This window comes from Bubalus kerabau, chromosome 6 (assembly GCF_029407905.1).
Source record: "Bubalus kerabau isolate K-KA32 ecotype Philippines breed swamp buffalo chromosome 6, PCC_UOA_SB_1v2, whole genome shotgun sequence".
Classification (NCBI taxonomy): domain Eukaryota; kingdom Metazoa; phylum Chordata; class Mammalia; order Artiodactyla; family Bovidae; genus Bubalus; species Bubalus kerabau.
The window spans coordinates 42,297,936-42,320,563 of NC_073629.1; the positions used below are offsets into that span (position 1 = coordinate 42,297,936).

Here is a 22,628-nt window from a genome sequence, read left to right on the forward strand (position 1 = left end):
TCAGTTGTTAGAGTGGAAAACATTTTAAGTCAGTTATAATAAAAATTCATTAAGGGAAGGATAATATATTTAAATTACAATAAATTTCATTAATCCTGCAAAAGAAAAACATGTATGAATAAGCCTTTTTATTCTTCTCTGATCTAGGATGATCAGACAAACCTGGCATATTTCAGAGAGTTTCATTCTGTTTGAGCATAGTAATATTAACCAACGAGAGTATGTCCAAATAAGAATTAACAGGAAGGTAAAAGCCTTGCAAGCATATCATTAGAGGAAGAGCCAAAAAGTCTGGGCATATTCGACTTGAAAAAAGGCAAGGTTAGGGAGTTTGTTTATTTTAAAGGGCCATATCATAACAGAAAGAAGTAGACCTCTCAGTTGGTATAACACAAGGCAGAACCAAAATGGTCAATGGAATATGAATGGCAACAAGGTCTTACTCATAGTAGAACATATCTAATATCAAAGTAGCTAGTTGTGTAAGATTGATTTTACCAACACTGCAAGTATCTTGGATGAAAAATGCTAGTATCAGGGATGTTGCAAAGTACATTTCAGTATTGAGTGAAATCTGGACTAGATGACCTTTAAGCTATACTCTTTGACATTTTAAATCTTTACTCTTAACCATTTGGGGATAATGTACGTACTGTGATGATGCTTCCCTGGGCTCATTTGCTTATATGAATGTTTCTGAAATTTTGGCTGGGCATCAACACCAGCAATTTTTGAAAAGTACAAATATATGTTCCATTCCAAGCCCCTTGAGGAGTATTTCTGATCAAGCCTGGGCAGGAAATCTATATTTTCAAGGGCAATGAGTGACGATACTGCATCCAGACGTCTGTTCAAGGCATTAGGCTCATAAGGTCACGATGGACTCCATCCCTTTATTGACTGATTAGGTTTTCAAAGTTGTGTTCTAGTGATGAAACACTGGGTACTTTAAAATCAACAACCAATTTTATTATGGAAAGGTTATGTGTGAAAGGAGAGCTAAACAATCGTACTACTACTAACTGTAATAATTGCTTAGAGGACAGGAGCTGTGCCTAGCACTTCATATGCATTGTCTAATTTTATTAGTAGGGTTCCCCAGGTGGACTAGTGATAAAGAACCTGCCTGCCAGTACAGGAGACTTAAGAGACCCCGGTCCAATCCCTGGGTTGGAAAGATCCCCTGGAGAAGGGCATGACAACCCACTCCAACACAGGCTCACGAGTCAACCTCTAAAAACAGCTTTTGTTACTTCCCTGGAGGAGGTAGTGTCAGGATACTTGGGTTGCTGAAACCACAGACTACGAGAAACTTAGCTGTTTGAAATCAGATCGGTAAAAACGGAACAGTCCACTCTTGCCTAGAGGATCTGAGCGACTCTGACACTGAGAAGCAGCCTCAATTTCCAACCCAGGTACAAACTTAGATAAGGTTTTTTGGGACACCATGTTTAGCATTCATCCTAACTTTGTAGTTTCCAAGGAAACAGAATCCAGAGTCCACTTCTCAACTCAGTCTTCATGTTCAGTGCTTTACATCAGAGCCTTGCTCTTTTTTTAGCATTATCAAAATTCTGCTCTATTTAAATGCTATGTAAACTCTATCCTTCCCTCAAGTCCTATTTTAAACCCTGTTCCTTCCTTTACTTGGTGAGATGATCCATGGTTACCCTGGTGTGCCACCCCTCTTGATGTGACAAGTTAATAGGCCTAACTCTGTTGGACTATATACATGGCCTGAATGTTCTTTATCAGATGGGTTCTATCAATAGTTATTAAAGTCCTTAATTTAAAGATCAGTAGAATGAGTTTCAGAAAGTACTCAGGATCACATAGTAAGTGACAGAACTGGGATTCCAACCCAGATCTATATGATTTCAAAACCCGTGCTTTTAATACTATGTACACAGAGTCAGAGGATGTTGGAGTTGAAAAGGTGACTCAGGTATGCCAGACTGCTAAATTTAAATGAAGAACTAGGATTAGAATCCAGATATCCCCACCTCCCAACCCTCATCACATGGGTAGTTTCATTTTTGTTCAGCTGCAGTCAGCAACTTTTCAGGTTTTTCCTTTAGCTTGAACCTTCTGTGGGCCCAGTATGTTCCTGGGGTTTGGGGGATACCTGAAGCCTTCAGTGAGACTCTAACACTGGTAACTTAAGGCAGTACCCAGAACTCCACATATCCCCTGATTATTTCCTCCCTGGATGGACGAGAATATAACCAAATCAAATGTACACATTTCAGTTTTCATAACTGCTGAAACACAATGCATCAACTTTCTAGATATAGTTAATAGACTGTACTGTGCTTAGTTGCTCAGTCATGTCTGACTCTGCAACTCCATGGACATAGCCCGTTAGGCTCCACTGTTCATGGGGATTCTCCAGGCAAGAATACTGGAGTGGGTTACCATGTCTTCCTCCAGGGAATCTTCCTAACTCAGGGATTAAACCCAGGTCTCCCACATTGCAGGCAAATTCTTTAACAACTGAGCTGTGAGGGAAGCCCCACTATTTCCCTAAAATGAGTGAATTATGTGAAAACATCATCCTCTTTTATTCCACTCATCCCAGTATCAGAGTACATGGGTAACTGCCTATGCTAAGTGTCTAGTCAACCCTGAGTTCATGTCACCCAAGTCCTGCCATTGTGAAGCTGTATAAGACAGCAACAACCATCAAAACGCAAATATTTACTAATTATGGCCACTTTTAAAATGAAACCCCTCAAATCCTACTAAAATATCCCTTACTCCTTAATGATAGCATCTATCAAGAGCAACTGATTTTTAGATTGGCAACTATCCAATGCTATTCAATGCAAATATAAGAGAAGTTAGTCAAAATCATCCAAAATACATAATTTCATGCAGTGGTGGAAGTGTTATGAGATAACTGCCCTGATAAAATACATAGGAATTATTAAACAGTAACTGGCAAATTTACATCTTTTAACAATTGAAGAGAGAAATTACGGAATGAGCTCTTTAAAAGACAATGATTTGCATGTCAAAGGAATGAGAGAGGTTCTGAAAAAGTTAGGGAATTTCTTGAAGAGTTTTGCAAAAACAAATCTCTTTATGATTGTGCTATGAAACCAAATGATAAGATTAAAAAAATAATAATCTCATACACACATATTATTCATCTATTCTTATCTATGCTAATATATCCCCACAATTTTAAGATACTTTATTTTGTGTTCACCTTTCTTTTTCAAGATAAAATTCTTTTTTTTTTTATTTTATTTTTAAACTTTACATAATTGTATTAGTTTTGCCAAATATCAAAATGAATCCGCCACAGGTATACATGTGTCAAGATAAAATTCTAACTAGAACTTTACTTTTAAGAAATTTTGGGACCCATTTAAAATGTATTAAATTAAATGTCTGCTTTCTGCTAACAACTCTCTGGATGGTGGGAACTTTTCAACCTGTTTTTTTCAGTAAGAAATTTTTGTTTGGGAATCCTCACTCTCCCCTCTCTTGCAGAGCTTGACCTTTTTTTCCTTCCTTGGTTGTACCTCCTTTGTTGGACACAGAATGTGTCCACAAACATCAGCTTTTCACTTAGTTCTATTGTCTCTGGTTGGCTTCCGTGGCCCCATCTACCAAAGTGGTCTGTAGATCAGCCACTTCTGGTTACCTGGGAGCTTGTTAAAAATGTAGAACCTCAGGCCCTGCTCTCAGCATCTGAAGTAGAATGTATTTACATTTTAACAATATCCCCACCCCCCAGTGATTCATATGTACCTTAATATTTATCCCTGTTCTAGGTGATTCCTCAGCACTTTTTCTTCAATACTCTATTTCATGGAGAAGCAAATAGCAACCCACTCCAGAATTCTTGTCTAGAGAATTCCATGGACAGAGGAGCCTGGCAGGCGACAGTCCATAGAGTCACACAGACTTAGACATGACTGAAGTGACTTAACACGCACACACATACAGAGGCTGATCAATAAATCCCTGTTGAATGCATAAGTAATTCACCATGCAATAAACATTGCTCCTCAAATAATTCTAAATGGAGGTTTTATAGAAAATACTAACTTATACATGTATTTTGATAGATGTTATATATTATTGAAAGGTAAACTATATAAGAAAGGACATATTTTATCATGGGCATGTTTCTGAATCACTCTTAGAAGAAAAAGCTATTAATGATGTGCGCATGAATGACATACATTTTGAACAGAAGTTATGAACAATCTCCAGCTTTAAATTCAATAACTTCTTGAAAACTTTAAGGACCACAGTAGGAGGTCAACTATAGCATTAGCATGCATGAATGTTCAGAAAAAGGAACTTTTATTTTATTTTTTCTTAAATAGCGTTGAATGAGTAGAGAGGTAAAACATAAAACTTCCAAATTGGAAATGTAAAATACTAGAATTATCTGTGCTTAAATTGTAGCCATACAGCCTAGGGAACACGTCAGAATCACAGGAGAGTGGAAGATGAAAAGAAGGGAGAGAAAAAAGGGAGAAGGGAAAGCAGGGAGGGGGGAGGGGGAAAGAGAATACATTGCAAAGATGATCTGCTTTCAATAACGGCAATATCTCAACACTCTTCACGCTATACTGTGTCTTCATATTTTTTAGCAGACACTTGACAAGAAGCCTGTACACTAGAATTAAATTTTCAGCCATATGCTTTATGACTAAGATTATGTATAAATATTAGAATTCAAACTACTGCTGATTGACATGTAATTTTAAATACAATTTTCTTGATAATTCAATGTCCTTTAAGAGCTTTGATATTTCTATCGCATCATCTCCTTCTCAGAGAAAATGCTGTTTTCACAATAATGTTCACTTTTTCTAGTCTCTTTTTTCACTCAGTAGCCCTATATTGTTATGGTTTAGGTAAATATAATGGGTTTAAAATTGGAAGAGAAGTAAAAATGTAAAGTACTAGCACAAATGGTGAATATTAACAAAGGAAGGGCTGAAGAATATAATTCCCTACTTTTTGAAGCATAAAACAAAATTCCTGTGACTTAAATTTTATTTTGGGGTCCATAGTAAATGACACTGTCCATTTCCTGGAGTGAAAAATTAAGAGAATTAGAGCTAAACTTTTAAAACTAGTTCAAGCACTATATTTTTCCTGGCCATTTCACTACAAGGTACCGTCTCCTTTTCTTTTACTCCTCCAGTACGTCTATAAGATTGGAACCATTTAGCTCATGTGTGCATGTTTGTTTATACTCTGTTACATTCCCAGATTGATAAATTACTCAAAAGATGACGCTGTACCCAATCAATCTTGCATTTTTCAGTATAGTACTCTTTTTGGACCAAGGAATATATTGAATATCTAATAAATGTTTAGTAAATTAGTGTCTTTAAAAGTCAATGACAAAATAATGACATACTTCTGCTTGTTTTTCTAACAACAATTTATTATCAGAAATTCATTATCAACAATTTATTACCAGAAAATAATACATGCTTAATCTGGGAAATGCAGAGAGAATAAAAAAAAATATTAAGAAACAGAAAAAAGTATTTGATTTCAATAACAAGAGACAACCTCTATCAACACTGTTTTCCTTTTCTTATCCATTGTCAAGTTCATACATATGTCACTGGACCCCTTTTAGATGAGTATTCACAAAGGGAACTATTTCTAAGTTAAGTTACTTAGGCTCTCCTAAAACTGTTTTTACAAGGCCAGTAGTTCTTAAATGCGTTGGAACAGAAAAGGACAAGGGAATGAGGCAATGAGTTTGTGCAGCATCATTTATGTGATAGTTATTTTAATGACCTGGCCTTAACTGTTTTACTGACCACCTTTCATAGAACTACATAACTCTTATGACACTTTCAGTGACAAAGCTTGCCTGATGTTTCAGTTCAGATCTTTCGACATTCACGTTTAACTATGTTTGTCTGCTGGATCTTTCTTGAAAAATTACAAAACAACCTTGACTACACATACTGAGGAAGGGACAATGCTGACAAATAAGTAGCTAATGCTGCTACATATACACTAACTCTCCAGAGCTCCTGCTATTTCTGTGAATTTGCTAAAAAGCAGTCTACAAATGTAATCTTCTCTTATACTCTGAGGTTCAGAGTTATTTACTACTACCAGAATTTTAGTTCCAGCTAAACATTTCAAATGTCAAGAGGGAGATATGCTTTAAGAAACAACTTACAACCTTATAGAAAATTGCACGTCTGAAGATTCAATTTTATTCTTTCATGTTACAACCGGAATAGTCTTCTTTCTGATCACCAGGCAATTTTCCAACCTCTTTTGGGATTTCTCTTCCTAAACAATTTCTTCCAAAAAAGATTTTGGCAATAATCTGACACTTCAGTTTGCCCTCATAAGCTGGGTGAGTTAGAAAAATCTGAAAAGAGATTCCAAAGAAAATGAAGCAGGGAGTGAACACTTACCTGAGAGTCAGTGTCTCCCTGATGACAGCCTTGCTCTGTCACATTCAAAGATGAACTCAATAAGTGAAGACATGTTACTTTTAATTTTTATGTTCAGCTTTAAGTATTCATGTACTGAGATCATGCAATGACTTCACTGCAATGCTTCCCCCAAATAATCCCAATTATTTAAAAAAGATAAAGTTTGAAATAAGTAGTTGCTTTAATACTGTTATTGTATGTGTATGTGTGTGTGCATAACATTTAAGAGCATGCTTAGAACATGACAGCTGGGGTTCAAATACTACACTTACCCTTAATTAGCTGTGTGACCTCAGCTAGCTTACTTAGTGAAGTCAGTGAAGTTACTCAGTCGTGTCTGACTCTTTGCGACCCCATGGACTGTAGCCTACCAGGCTCCTCTGTCCATGGGATTTTCCAGGCAAGAGTACTTGAGTGGGTTGCCATTTCCTTCTCCAGGGATCGAACCCTGGTCTCCCGCATTGTAAACAGACACTTTTACCGTCTGAGCCACCAGGGAAGTCCTAGCTTACTTAACCTTACAGTATTTCAGTTCCTCATCTACAAACTGGTTATAGAAACAATACCAACCTCATAAAGGTCATGTGAGAACTAAATGAATTCATACAAATGAAGTTCTAAGAACAGTGCCAGGCAGACAGGCTTAAATAAGAAGCTCCTCAAAGCTGGCCTATGGGATGTATATGTTTTAAATCCTTTCTAGGATATTGTGAGCAGTCATTCCCTTTGAATCAATCATTAGAATCAAGAATTTTTTCCACTTTTAAAACTCTTAAATCTAAACCTTTCTATCAGTAATTTATACAAAGTTTGGTGATCTTCACTTCCTCATTGCTAACAATTTCTGTCTCTATTCTTTCTTCTATAAATGTGGGGAAAAGATAAACATCTTTTGCACTAGAATAATGATGACAAATACTGACTGTGAACCCCTTGTTTTCCAGGTCTTGTGATAAGGGTTATATATATAGATGATTATTTCATCCCCACAAATTCCTAAGGAATCAGATTCTCTTGTTATCCCCAATTTATACACAGGGTCTGGACAGTCACACAGCTAGCCATCTAGTCTAGTAGCGTCAAAGCAGAAAGTAAGGAAGGGCCTGTGTGACTGCAAAGATCAAACCTGAGCTCTTAAATATGGCACTGTATCATGGAATGGACTATACAGGAAATTCAGTTTAATTTCTTAATTTCCCAGTAGAACAACCTGGAACAAGGCAATGAGGAAGATGATGCAAAATTTAAGTCTTTTGCCTTATAGTCTGAGGGGCTCTCTTTGTACCACTTTGTATCCTCCTTCCCTCTAGCTCAATCCTAGATTTATATTTTCTCACTTCTTCAATTTTGAGTAGAAAGTCAGAGGAAAAAACCATGTTTGCCCTGAATATATTCCTCCCCCACACATCCATTTTTTTCTCCTTTGAAGTAGCAACAACAGCTGCCAACAGAGGATCCCCCGGGCTTATACAGCATCAGTCAGCTTCACAGATGAAGGCAAAGATGAGACGCCAGAAATCCCTCCTTTAGAGAACTTTGCTAATGTTTTTCACTCAATTCATTCTTTCTCAGTGAACAGTTTTAGACAACACTGAAACCTCAAGGCAAGAATGGCAAAGCACTGAATTCCAGGAGCCACAAGTGGTCTCTAATTGATTGCCAAGGGACAAATGAAAGGAAGCCAAGTAAATGGACACTCAGATCTCCATCTTCTCCAATTCATTTTATTTAAACCCATCCTTTCCATAGCCTACAGTCTCTTCCATCTCCCCCTATGTTATCAGAGACAAACTTCATTAGCCAAAGGCAAAAGGAAAAGAAGACTGCTTTCATATTTATTTAGGGTTCCAGTGACTTGAGGCGTATCAGGAGAAGTCAGAATATGAGTTAGAGACAGGACTTGTTGGCTTACACCAGAAGTGCTTGCATTCTAAATCTCAATTTTGGAAGGAAAAAACATTCTTAACTTTTAAGTATAAACTATCTTTCTACTCAGGTATACGTTCATTATGCAGACACAAACACACACATGCAAAATGCAATAATATTACTCTGGCTTATTTTGCCAAAAATAGAGGGTGCTTTATTTCAATTTTTGCATTTAAAAGGGTCTTCTTTTAACATGAGGGAAATTCAAGGACAAAACAGTAGTATATTAATTTGTGCACACAGTTACTAGGCATGTACTGCCATGTACTAGGCACTCTCCTAGGCATAGAAAATACCCCAGTGAACAAAATAGGCAACATTCCTGCTTTCCTGAAGCTTTATTTCTAGGGGAGAAACCAAGTAAAAAACAAGATGAATAATTATATAGGATCTTAACCTGTGGTAAATTCTATGGGAAAAAAAAAAGTACAAATCAGCCAAGGATAACATGAAATGATTAGATGAAAAGTGTAGCAATCTGAGACAGCATAGTCAGAAAAGATTTTATAAGAAAGTGATCTTTGAATTAAAACAGAAAGGAAGTGAGAAGACATTTGAGAAACTGGAATTCCGCCAGAGAAGAGCAATTCCAAAAGTCCTGAGGTAGAAAATTATCTTGCATCCCTAAAGAACGAGAGTGACTCCATTGAAGAGAATGAAGGGAAGTGTTATAAGAAATGAGATTAGAGAAGTAAGAGAAAGCAGATTATGCAGACCCTTACGGATGATGCTAAACATTTTTGCTTTAGCCAGGGTGAAATAGGAATCTAGTAAATAACTTAAAGTAGAAGAATAACATAATCTGACTTATAACTTAACAGAATCACTTTGATTCAGATCTAATCAGTCGCTCAGTCGTGTCCGACTCTTTGCGACCCCATGAATCACAGCACGCCAGGCCTCCCTCTCCATCACCAACTCCCGGAGTTCACTGAGACTCACGTCCATCGAGTCAGTGATGCCATCCAGCCATCTCATCCTCTGTTGTCCCCTTCTCCTCCTGCCCCCAATCCCTCCCAGCATCAGAGTCTTTTCCAATGAGTCAACTCTTCACATGAGGTGGCCAAAGTACTGGAGTTTCAGCTTTAGCATCATTCCTGGGGATTACAAAAGGACTGAAATGGTACAAGGTCAATAACTGGTGGCTCTTGTAACAAACAGATGAAAAGATGATGATGACTTGGAACAGCCTGGTAGCAGTGAGTGTGACATGAAACGGTGAATGTTGGGTATATTTTGAAAGTAGAGATGAAAAGATATGCTGTTGAAACTGATAAGATGTGAAAAATAAAATAAAAAATTAAGGTTGAAATCTAACTTTTCAACTATGGAGCTGAAATAAAGAAGAATTTAGGAATGATTGCATGTATATAATTGTTTGGTTTATTTCTTTTGTTTTGTTCACTAGAGAGCAGAAAGGCATATCAGAAGCTCATTTTTTTTTAACATGTTCAATTTAAGATGTCTATTAACCATCCAAGTGGAGATGTCAAGTAGATAATTGGATATACAGGTCTGAATTGATAGGAGAGGTTTGTGAGGAAGAAATGAATTTGGGAGTTATTAGCATATAGATGAAGAAGCATCAACAAAAGTGACTGAGAAAGAGCTGTCAGAAAGTAGAAGGAAACTAGGTGAATGTGGTATCCTTCAAGTGGTGGGATGCGGTGGGAGCGTGGGAGGGAGGCTCAACAGAGGGGATATATGTATACTTACAGCTGATTTGTTGTATAGCAGAAACTAACAACATTATAAGGCATTTATAATCTAATAATAAAAAAATGAAAAAATATTTCAAGAGAAAGTGTCTGACGAATGCTGTTCATAGGTCAAGAAAGTTGAGAACTAAGAACTGACTGCTGGATCCGGCAATGTGGTATTATCCATAGCCTTGATAAAAGTAGTATCGAGTGGAGCAGAGAAGTATGAACAAAAACTTGCCATTAATGAAAGTTTTTGTTCACTAGGGAAAGATAAATTTAAAATAGTGAATATAGACAACTCTCAAGAAGATATGCTGCAGAGGGATAGTGAGTAATAGGGGAAATAAATGAGAAAACAGGATCAGGAATGTATGGCTTACTTTGCTATTTTTAAAGAAAAGCATATAGGAAATTATGTATATGTAATTAAATATAGAGATTGTCTGAATTAAAGTCTTAATAAAATTGTTAGTAGTTTTAACACTATATTATAAAATTAACCATTTTTGTTATCTAAGTAGGACACATTATTATATTATGAGGTCATTAAGTTTGCATGGTCTAATGAAATGTAACTCTTTTCTGAAGAGTTGTGGTATGTGGGTACCTCACCATCCAGGGATTCTCTACCACAGGCAACTAACATCCAGTATATAACAATAAAATCTACTGTCTCTCTAAAGTCATACTTCTACTTGTATTACTACCTTGATGAGCAACATTCACCACCCAAATTCCCAAACCTGGAAATTCCCCCAAGCAACTTCCTCTCCTAGACTTCTCACATCTATTTAATCACTAAGTGCTATTAATTTCACCCCAATTCTTTATGAAATCCATCCTTTTAAATTCCACTGACAGTATTCTAGGACATCACTTCTTGACCAAATTACAAGAATATGCTCCTAAAGTGATGCTCTTACCCCTGATATGCTTTGTTGTTTGTACAACCCCATCTGCCTATCCCAAATCATAAAAATGCCAATGTGATAAACTCAGACACAAAACAAATGACTTCAGAACCCTGCTTAAGACTCCTGAATTACATCCAAGATAATGTCCAAACATCTTTGGTTGACCCTGAAGCCCTGGGAGTTGGTAACTGCTAGTATTTCCAGGCTCATTTCTTGCTACTTCCCCCATCAACATTCACACCATGCTTGTATTAATAGAGCTTCTGTAACCACTGGGTTTCTAGTCCTGAACACAGGTTGCTATGTATACCTGTGGCGGATTCATTTTGATATTTGGCAAAACTAATTCAATTATGTAAAGTTTAAAAATAAAATAAAATTTAAAAATAAATAAATTAATTAAGAAAAAAAAAAAGAAAAATCAGCTCCCCCCATCTGCAAATGAGAACTCAACCTATAAAATGGAAATTATAATCAATTTACTAGATTATGAGAGAAATGCAAACTGTTTAACCTTAACAAATTATAGCTATGTTTATTTTCCATAACTAACAATGATCATAATTTAAGCTTTTTTTCTTTCAGTGTGCGCCTTTTAAATCTGTTTTTCTGAAAACACATTATGGCTTTTATGATGTTTATAAACATTATCAAATCATAAAGTTTCACTATTGTTTTCTTTTAGTTCTTCAGTGCAGGTATTTGCATTTCTGGGAAATTATAAGAAGGCTTCCAATTATATTGTATTTTTCTTCATTTCTCTTTAATTTGCAAATAAGAGTACCAATTTCCCCTGACATTCATGCTATTAGTCTTCTAAGGATGCTATTATTTTGTTGACTGATAGTTCATTAATAAGTATAATTATCAACCCACATGTTGCATCTTAAATTATCCAGTAATTGCATGTATATTAGTTTTCAATTTTGTAAATTAAGCTCTTGAAAAGACACTCTTCTCTTTTTTTTACCAGGTAATTTTTTGAAGAATTAGATTTGTGAATCTACTTTATGTTTTGTTACTGCCATATTGTAATAATAATGTCAAATTTCACAGTCCTTTCCATGAATGCTGTCATTTAATATTATGTTTAATATATAAACTATTGTGCTTTTACATTAAATTTACCATATGATACAATTTTTGAAAAAGACAAAACTAAGAAGTATTTGGTTTTATGGGCACTGTGGTTAAACAATAAGGGCCAGCTGAAATCATCTGGATATATTCTGAAGGAAAAAAAATAGCCTGGATTTCAAGGTAATATATGCAAGAAAGATTTGAGGAGTCTCAGTACTCACCTCAGTTTAAAGCTGTTTTTAAGGATAAAGGCACACACCTCTATAAATATATATATATATATATTTAAATTTTATTAAAGATATTTTCTTTATTTCTTCTGCCAAACTGTTGAAGAAAATATATATGTCTTTCTAGATATAAATAATTACAGAATTCTCCTAAGGAATCAAAACATATTTTTTTTCTTTTTTATAAGATTTCTTTTCATTTAATTTTCGTTCAGCCATATTTCTCTTCATGTCTTCTCTCTGCATTTTTATTTTAAATCACATATATTATATAAGACAGAGGCCTCTGATTTATACCACCTGGGACCTGAGATTTGGATGTGGGCAATTTTGTAGTATTTATAAAAAGAATATATTAAAATTACCCATAAGCCCAAATTCAATACACACACTTACCAACATAACTCTAATAAACAGATCATTGGATTTTAAAGCTAGACGAGGCCTTTGAGAGCAGAGAATCCAACCTCTACTCATTGAAGGAAAACAAAGTGAAGCTAAGGAGTTTTAATTCACTGGTCAGTCACTCAACTAACTAAAAGAGAACAAGGAATTAGACCCTAAGATTCCCTGAAGCCAAGTCCTGTGCTTTTTTAATGTTCTCTCATGATATAGACTTCCAATATTAGTCTGTCACTCTGCACAAGGTGAAAATAGATTTAACTGAGTTTGCTGTGTGCCTGTGAAGCTGCTAAGCATTCATTCATGAAAGCAAAACTGGGAACCTATGAAATTTCATTATCAGAAGCTTTTTTCCAAGGCTGCCTTTTCCATCTATTCGCATGTTATATGCCTAGGGCAATGTCCTCCACACGCAGTAGCTATCAATCTCTGACAATTTTTTTAAGAAGCAACAGTGCTAATTTTAGGCTACTATATTAAAAAAATAATTTCTTACACAGTATCTAATGATCTTGGATATTCTTTGCAGATTTTATTTTCATGTTTTGTCTAAAACCACTTTTTCCATGCTCAGAGAAATCTGTAGACAATAAGTTTGGAGTTTGAAACGTGTGCTGTGACAGACCTCAATTAAGAGGATTTTTTTGTTGTTTTTATGAAGAATAAGGAGCAGCTGATTATCCTGACAGAAATCCCAGAGGCAGTGAACTCTTCATGGTAACTGACTACAGTGGAGCAGGAAAAGCTCAAGTTTCCTCCTCCGTTTATCCTTATGCTCTAAAAATTACCAACGAAGCCCCATCAAGAATATTTTGTGTGATGATCCAGCAAAGTATGCAGTAAAGGAGGAAAAGGAAGAACAGGGCACTTCCCGAGAGGGTGGGGGAAAGAGGTTCTGTGAGCTTTCCCGCGTGATTAGAGCTAGGGAAGTTGATCTCTTTTCATGCCGTGGATGTGGCTGCTGCAGTCACGCCTCCCGCTGCCAGCCCAGCACCAGGATCTTAATCAGTCACTATGAAAACTCATTAGCTCCACAGCAATGAGCCTTCCACTGCTGAAGCTTGGCGCTGTGCTTAGTACCATGGCAATGATCTCAAACTGGATGTCCCAAACTCTCCCATCCTTGGTAGGACTGAACACCACGAGGCTATCAACGCCAGATACCTTAGTAAGTCACTCTGGTGGGTTTGGCTGTCTTGGGAAGTAAGTGCATTAAAACAGTGGGCTTTTTTTTTTTTTTTAATAAACTGCAAAGGCTGAGATTTTGCTTCTCTATTCACAGGTCTACTTCAACGATACAGTATTTATGTGGTAACTATAGTCATGGCTATTCTTTTATGAACACTTTAAAGTTACATCAAAGAATAAATGAACTGCCTGAGAAATTAGCTGTGACAGGAAATACTAGATTCATTAAATTCTTAATTGAAAGCTTTAGTTTATATTATTCTGAGGTTTTAAAGGATTCTTTCTTTTTAAAGTATGTTTTGTTTCTTATGATTTCACTTCTTTTAACAGATATAAAATCCTCATAATTTGTCCTACAGAGTATGCTACAGAGTATATTCTAGCTAATCTAGTTTTACTATAGCAGGTTCTTCTTCAGAATTCAATTCCTGTGTTTGAAATGTATTCAGTCGGAGAAACCAATCTCTATTAAATATGAATGAATAATAATAATAAAAAAAGCTCAACAATTTAAAGCCTGACCAAAAAAAACTTTTTTTTTTTTTGAGCTAACAATCATGAACAACAGAAAACTTACTTAATACAATCATCTCCCTGTATTGTTTGATAAAGACTTCTCCTGTCACAAGTTTAACTCCTGTACTCCTGTAGTTTTTGCTCATTCATGTTTTTTTAACCCTTCCCACATGATAACAAATGTCTTTTCTCATAGTTTATGAAACATGGTTTAGTTAGCAATACCCAAAAATGTTTCAAATAAAAACTATTGTTTTCTCAAATAGGTTACAAATTAAAATGGAAGGAATATCCTAGAAAAACAATTTCTGTGTTAGCAAATAAAAATTACAGAAATCATTAGTATTTGGAGTCCTTTACTTTTTTTTTTATCTGTTTTTATCATTGGACTGCTCCAACAGATCAGAAAAAGTCAGATACTTAAAAAGAAAAAAAAGCAATTCGCCTTTAAGACCTGTTTGCAGTTACTACTACTAATTACTCTATCAATCAATGTATAATTAACTGAGTAGAGTCAGATCAAATTAATTACATAATTTGCCAGCAACACCCAGTGCTCAGGGCACCAGCAGAGCACACGTGAGGCACAGTGTGACCTGCTTTCACATCTTAACCTCCCTCAGTCACTGCTGCTGCCTCAGTGTTTCCTTGATTGAGAATGCCCTCCTTCCCTGTATGATGTGTGTGGCAGGAAGGATGTAAAAGGGATTATTCATAGTTATAAAGAAAGCATATAACACAAGCTTATTGATGTGGCAGCAATAAGCAATGACAAAACAAAGAAATGTAAACTATTTAATATTTACCGAACCAAGTATCTTCAATGTTCAAGTACCTGGTGATTTTTAACTACTTAGTTTTTGAATTAACTCTTTCAGGAAATGAACCATTGAAGCAATTCATGAACAAATTATATTTCAAACATGGTACCTTAGTTCTGATATATATATATATTTTTGCATCTATAGATATCGGTTTGGTTATCTTCTATTTGTTGTTGATGGAGGAGAATTAACTTTCCCAAATCATAAATGATTCTTTTAGGATTTCTTACTCTTTTATGAGTTTAAAGTAAATTCATTCCTTTACTTTCTGATTAGCAATCTTGGTTGAAAAATATAAAATATTGGTATGGCCTACAAATGTTCTGACACAACTGAATCTTGCTTTGAGTGACAAAAAACAAACTAGAATTCAGAGAAGTTTACACTATGGTATTCACTGCTGCTGCTGCTGCTGCTAAGTCGCTTCAGTCGTGTCCGACTCTGTGCGACCCCAGAGACGGCAGTCCACCAGGCTCCCCTGTCCCTGGAATTCTCTAGGCAAGAACACTGGAGTGGGTTGCCATTTCCTCCTCCAATGCATAAAAGTGAAAAGTGAAAGTGAAGTCGCTCAGTCGTGTCCGACTCCTAGCAACCCAATGGACTGCAGACTACCAGACTCCTCTGTCCATGGGATTTTCCAGGCAAGAGTACTGGAGTGGGGTGCCATTGCCTTCTCCATGCTATTCACTAGAATGGAGAAATCAGGTTACAAAAGTGTATGTGAGTGAGTGTGTATGTGTTTCTATGTGCATGTTTTACGGAAGTGCAAACTTTACAGAAGTACTTTCTCCATCTTAACTATACAAGATAATTGCTCATATGTTAGGATTCCTATGGTGAAAAATGAATGAATATATATTTCCTAGATTAAGATCATTAAATGTTAACACTGGAAAAGATCTTAGAAACTATCCAGGCCAGTTATTTTTGCACTACTTTTGGCAGTGGTGCCTCTTTTTTTTTTTTTTAAATTAAAACTTATGTAATACATGCAGAATAAATATTTGTTGAATGAATCTTGAAGTGGAAATCTAATATATAAAACAGGTTATGGGTCAAAAAATAAATGATGGGGGAGTGAGGCCTTACTGGGCCTCTACCATCTGTTCCCTCCCCACATAATCAACCCCCTTCCCTGATCAAAATACCTCCACGGGAACCTTAAAACTCTCAGGAGCTTAGCTGGAAATATGACTGATCTAATCCAACCTCCTTATTCTGCAAGTGGGAAGACTGACTTGCAATCTAAATGTGTATGCAACTAAAAAGAGTTCCCCTCTCTGGTTAATGGCAGAGCCAAGGGTGGAAGCAAGCCACCTGACTGCAGTCCTGGCCAGGGAAGTCATCTCACACACTTTTGCTCTCCCTACTCCTCCTGGACCCTGGTGCCACATGAGATTCTCTCTACCCGGTAGACAATTCCCTTTGTAGCAAGCAGAGCTATGATGTCCAGCCCTTCTCAAACTCTATCTATATTCACTTTAGGTGGTACAAATGATATAAGCCTGAAACATCCCCCAAAATGAATGAATGAATAAATAAATAAATAATGTTCAGTCACTCAGTCATGTCCGATTCTGTGTGACCCCATGATCCCAGCACACCTGGCTTCCCTGTCCTTCTCTATTACCTGGAGTTTGTTCAAACTCTTATCCATTGAGTTGGTGATACCAGCTCAAATAAATAAATAGTGTAGGTCTTAACATTTGTTTTATGAGAGTCTGTGGGATGCACAGATGGCAAAAAATGCAGATTTACACAAATATGGATATGGTCTTTCAAAGGTAGTGTACATTTGATTGCTCAAAAGCTTAAACAGGTTTTTAAATTTCCAAGATATTTTTGTTAGTAAGTAAGTTAAACACAGCTCCTTATTAGGGGAAAAAGCTCTATTTCTCTTAGAATCTTGAAACGTGCCCTTCTCTTTGGCCCTGTTTTCTTTTCCTTCTAATTGTTCCAGCCTTTGGAGGAGCTGTTGTCTGCAAAGGCAAAGCCTTGGCTCTGAAAAAGCTCAGGCTCCCTCTGGCCCATCTCTCTGATGCAGAGTAACTTCCCCCCGAGGCTGAGCTTCTGAGAAATCCCCCATGCTGTGGATTCCACACCAGGAAGAACCTGGTAAAAAGCAATTAGATAAGCACAGGACATTCGGCTCACACCAGCTGTTCTCAGTCAGCCCCACCGCTGTGGTGGGAAGAGGCCTCGAGGGGACCTTGGGCATAAGTGATTTGTTTTGCTACATTTTCAAATAGCTTCTCCTCACAAATAACTACTTCAGTGAGGCAGTCACTTTTAAGTTCTGGAAAAGGAGTAGACTACCTAACACAAACTCTCAAAGCTTTCCAACTTTCTTAACTCACCAATTTTACTTTCAGTTCTGGATGAAAATATCTGACTTCTCTGTTTTGTACCACTATTTTACTCCCCCAAATCCTTAGGCAATGTCCATTTTGTGAAAGACCAACTAAACACATTAAGGAGATGGATGAGAGAACAGAATGGTAAATATTGAAAGACACAGCGAATGTGATAATTGCCTTTGTAGAGTAGAATTGTGAAGTGGGTAAGAGAGTAGATTTATTCCTGTTTAATGGCACCCCACTCCAGTACTCTTGCCTGGAAAATCCCATGGGCGGAGGCACCTGGAGGGCTGCAGTCCATGGGGTCGCTAAGAGTCAGACACGACTGGGCGACTTCATTTTCACTTTTCACTTTCATGCATTGGAGAAGGAAATGGCAACCCACTCCAGTGTTCTTGCCTGAAGAATCCCAGGGACGGGGGAGCCTGGTGGACTGCCCTCTATGGGGTCACACAGAGTCGGACACGACTGAAGCGACTTAGCAGCAGCAGCAGCAAGTACTTAAAGAAGTAGGGCCAAAGGGGAAAATTACAAAGAGATCCAGTCCTTCAGGTTTCCACCAATGAAATGGACTGCCTATGAAAAACTGAAATTCCTATCATGCAGAGTTTAAGTGGAAACACAACCAGAATACACAGAAGTGCCACTGAGTGGAAAGACAGTCCCAGGAACGACTCCTAAGTCTTTCCCAACTCTGTCATTGTGATTTCCAGAATAGGAGCAGAAATGATCAACAACCTAACTTTGATGATGCCTTCAGTCTTTTAACTGTTTGTTCTGTATTTATAGTTGTTTTTCATAGAGCTCTGAGGTTCTCTTCAGTGAAGAATATACATTTCTTATTTCAGTTCCAACTAGTCTCATAAGAAATGGGACGAGAACTGCAATGCAGTGACATCTTTATTAACACATCCTCCATAACACAGCTTCTTTTAGCGTGGTCTGTCAGCATCTCTGTAATTTCTGTCCTCACATTTCTTTGCTCCCCACAACTAAAGCCATTAGCATGCTAAACCACATTTCATTATCCGAAACCAAACGTATCCTCAGACAGAAAATTTATAAGGAGTTTTCATCAGGTATCTCCTCTAATGCATCAGGTATCTCCTACTGTAAATCAAACAGGTTTTAGTAAACAGATTTTTTCCTACTTTATTTTCCCCTGCCTGTACACCACTTTTAGTAGCTAAAGCCCTTATTCTTTTTGCCTCAGTCTGTACTTTTAAGAAATGCCCAGGAACTCAGCATAAAACCTAAGACCTAGCAATGAGCAACTAGTTCATTCTGTCCTCTTCAAAGGATCAGGATTCTGTCCCTTCACCTGCCTCTGCACTTGTGTCCTGCCAAGACTACTGCTAACCACTCCTCTAGAGTTCCAATTTCTGCCTGTTTCCACAATTTGGATAATGCCATCCACCTGCCTGGGTACATATCCTCTACAGATAGTTTTTTTCAGCTATTGGTGAATGGACAAAGGCACTTATCTGCAGGGCATAAACATAAATAGCTCCGGGCTGAAAACTGGAGAAAAACTGGTATAAGTCCCATAGATGTCACTTACTAAACGGGTGACTTGGAAAAAAATTGCTTAAGTTCTTTGAATTTCAGATTCCTCATGAATAAGATGATGCCTATTCCTAAGGATAGGTGGTTCAAAAGAAGTGAAACAAATACAAGAGAAGGGATCTTATAAAAAGAAAAATATGCTGAAATATACAATAGTTTTACTTTTACCCCAGTCTTCAGGATCTTTCTTTTCTGTTACAAAGCCCTTGAAGTTCTGAGAGCTTCTCATGCAGTAATAGCTCTATATTTATAAAGCATAGGTTTATAACTAAATTATAAACAAAAAACCCCAACTTGAAATCCGATTGTTAAAATTATCATTTTAATTCTCCTCTTTAGAGCATTCTTAAATATTTCATGAGTTTTGTAATATTAAAAACTGCTAAACAGTTCATTTAGTTCTTCTAATTAACACAAAAGGTTCAGAGAACTGCATCAGTAATCACTGTGCATAGCAATGCTTTGGGTAGTAATAAACCCCGGAACCCTCCAGGTCCAAGCAGTCAGCTCCTTGGGAGTTCAGAAAATGCTATGAGGATCATCTTCACTATACAAAAAAGGGAATTTCAGACAACTGGTGGTGCAGTGTGGTGGTTAAACTTTCAAACTCTGATGCCAGACTGCAAGTATGCAAATCTAAGCTCTGCTGATTACCACCATCATGACCTTGAGCAAATTTCTTACTGTCTCAAATTCACAGTTTCCTCACCTGTAAAATGGGCAGAATGATACCATCTGGCCCATAGAGTTACTGTGATATGCAAAGGCAGTAATGCATGTGAATTGCCAACTGAAGACTAGGAGCTCCATAAATGTTTGCTATTACTATTACATGAGGTTCATGTTGACACTTGAGGAATCATTTTTCTTTTTAAGTTACAATGGAAGCAGGTCTTTTCTCATTGGTATCTAAAACCCATCTAAATATAACTCTCTACCTGAGGTCTTAGTTGGTTTTATTTTTACCCTCTTTTCAATGCCAGTATGGGTGCCACAAATGAGAACACTAGAGCTACTCACAAAGCTTCCTTCATTCATCACTAAACCTGACACAGAAATCTCTATCAAACCCACACAACTGTCAAGCCCTCATCTTTTATACTAGCTTATTTCTCTTTTGAGTTACCTTTTCTTGCCAAAGAGGTAAGCTGCCAAAGTTGAGATCATTCAAACTAACTCTTTATAGATAAGGCCAGGGTTCTTTTCAATAATACTTAGAAGAAGACAATTGAACGTACAAACAAGACCAGAGTCTATTCTTATTAAGCTGACACTTCAGGAAGAATGATAAATGAACATCAAATTCTACTCACCTTTTCTGCTTCCCTCATTCCAGAGAGCAACTGACACCTTGCCCAGATGTGATTAGCTCCTCACTGGTTAGCCAAACACCTGGCAAGCAAACATCAATATTAATGCTGCCAGGTTTAATAATCAGTATTTGCACTGCTGTTAAAGATATGTTAGTATTATAATTGTGCAGCCCCTTCTCCTTTATACAAGAGCTAAACACATTCTAGTGAGAAGCCTTAGTTTTCTGACACATTTGAGATTTGTGTCCAATGTCAAGAGCAGCTTAGTTGAAACTATAGGACCTATGTCAAGATATATTTGTTCCACACAGTCACTCAGCTTAAACCTTTAATTATATCATTAAAAGTACTCTGCTAAGCTGTGAAAGGTTGTTGTTGAATCACACAAAGACACCGGGATTTTTGGCCCCCGGAGGAGATGAATTCAATCCGGGGCCAGAGATGAGGCTTGATCGCTCAGAGCTTTTGTGTAATGAAGTTTTATTAAAGTATAAAGGAGATAGAGAACGCTTCTGACATAGACATCAGAAGGAGGCAGAAGAGTACCCCCCTGCTAGTCTTCAGCTGGATGTCATATACTCACTAGAAGTCTGTTAATGAAAGAAAGGAATGTCTTAAAACTCAGAATGGCACCAGGCCCCTCACCCATAAGATGTATTTTGGGATAATCTTGGCACCAAATGGTTTATCCTGGGCCATAAAATGATTAACTTGAATCTTGAAGAAGGGCAGACCACCATACAAATAGTTTCATTTACATAGATTAGGGTAACAATATCTGAGTATAACATACTGGTTTGTCAAGTAGGTTCTGAGCCAAGAGGTGGAACCGACTTGAAGACAGTTTGGGGTAAATGCATAGTACATTAGCATAGCTTAAGAAAAACATTTCCATAAGAAAAGGGCATTGGTTATCTCTAGGTTTGAGAATAGTTAACTTCAGGTGAAACCAGGTGTCATTATGGCAACACAGTATTTTAAGAGAAACCTCCTTTTAAATTTGTATAGAGAAGGAAAAAATATCGCTGGTTTGTTTCCTCCTGCTGCTTAAGAGAGATAAAAATGTCTGACACTTACAGGCTGTTTCCTCCGTTTGGAGACCCCTGGCCTTCCTGCCTGTTACCCTCTCAGCTGTACCTATCCCCATTCTGTAGATAATCTCTTTGCATTTTTCTTCTTTAATTAAAAAAAAAAGACTATCTTTAAGATCCTATCTATTCTAGTCATATATAATTCTAAGTACATTTTTTCTATCCTAATCAGTAGTCAGGCATAAATGCTAGAAAGAAGGAGCAAGGGGAATGGAAAAAAAAAAAAAAAAGAAGTGGTAATGAATCCAACAGCCCAGAAATAAATGGCAGCACAGGATACTTCTATGAATTATCTGAAAAAGGAGATTAAAATGTAGGTTTGGTATCAGTTGCTTTTCATTACAGACCAAGGACAAGGACTATGACATCTGAGTTTCATAAGTTTAAAATTTATAGCCTCTGCATGATTGGTGTTGGAATGGCTTTAAGCACCCTGTAGTGATTATCTCTAAAGCTCTTGAAAAAAAAAAAAATCTGTGTGTTGGTTGATGGTATATGATGAGGTATGGCCTGGGAGAGAATAGGAGAATATATCTGTTCTGCAAATTTCAAGACAGTAGATTCTACAGCAGCTCTGTGTAGAGAGTTCAGCCTGGCTGAGTTCGCTTAAGAATCTGCTTCCTACCAAGTAAAGTGTTTCAGTATACATTTAGGCAAACACACCACCGTTACACCAAGCATTATGCAAAATAGTTCTCTGCTGGTCACCATTCACCTCCTTGTTTCTAACCCCACCTCAGTCCTTCTATCATCCTCCCTTGTTCTAGTCCCTTCAGCCTGAGTCTTTAAATACCTTCTTTTATAGACAAAATGCATCTCTCTCTTCTCCTGATCATTTTATGTTGATTCCCTGGAAAACATAGAGGAGAAGGCAAAGAAAAGACGAAGAATTTCAAATCCCAGTTGCAGAAGTTAGTCAGAGCTTAGCTAGAAAGAGGCCCACCAATTTATCTAGTATTTTCACAGGAAAAAGAAACTCAGACGCAAACTGGATAATCTGTCTATGTAACATCTATTATGTAGTTTTTTCAGTATCCATATGATTGACCTTTAAGAATAATTATCTAGATGT

General features: G+C 37.0%; 1 protein-coding gene across 3 annotated transcripts in view; it reads left to right on the top strand.

Annotated features, from left to right (window-relative positions):
- The first annotated feature begins 1,060 nt into the window (after positions 1-1,060).
- OLFM3 (olfactomedin 3) overlaps positions 1,061-22,628 on the top strand; it is a 61,469-nt gene continuing 39,901 nt past the window's right edge. Inside the window, exons 1-2 of one of the 3 annotated variants that reach the window (XM_055586892.1) lie at positions 13,779-13,869; positions 13,984-14,012. Coding sequence is in view for 1 of the 3 variants with exons in the window: in XM_055586890.1 (XP_055442865.1) it covers positions 13,741-13,869 (129 nt within the window). In the remaining 2 variants the exon portion in view is untranslated. Of the gene's footprint in view, positions 1,416-13,585; positions 13,870-13,983; positions 14,013-22,628 lie in introns of those variants that run through there. The other 2 variants (XM_055586891.1, XM_055586890.1) reach the window with 2 other exon arrangements.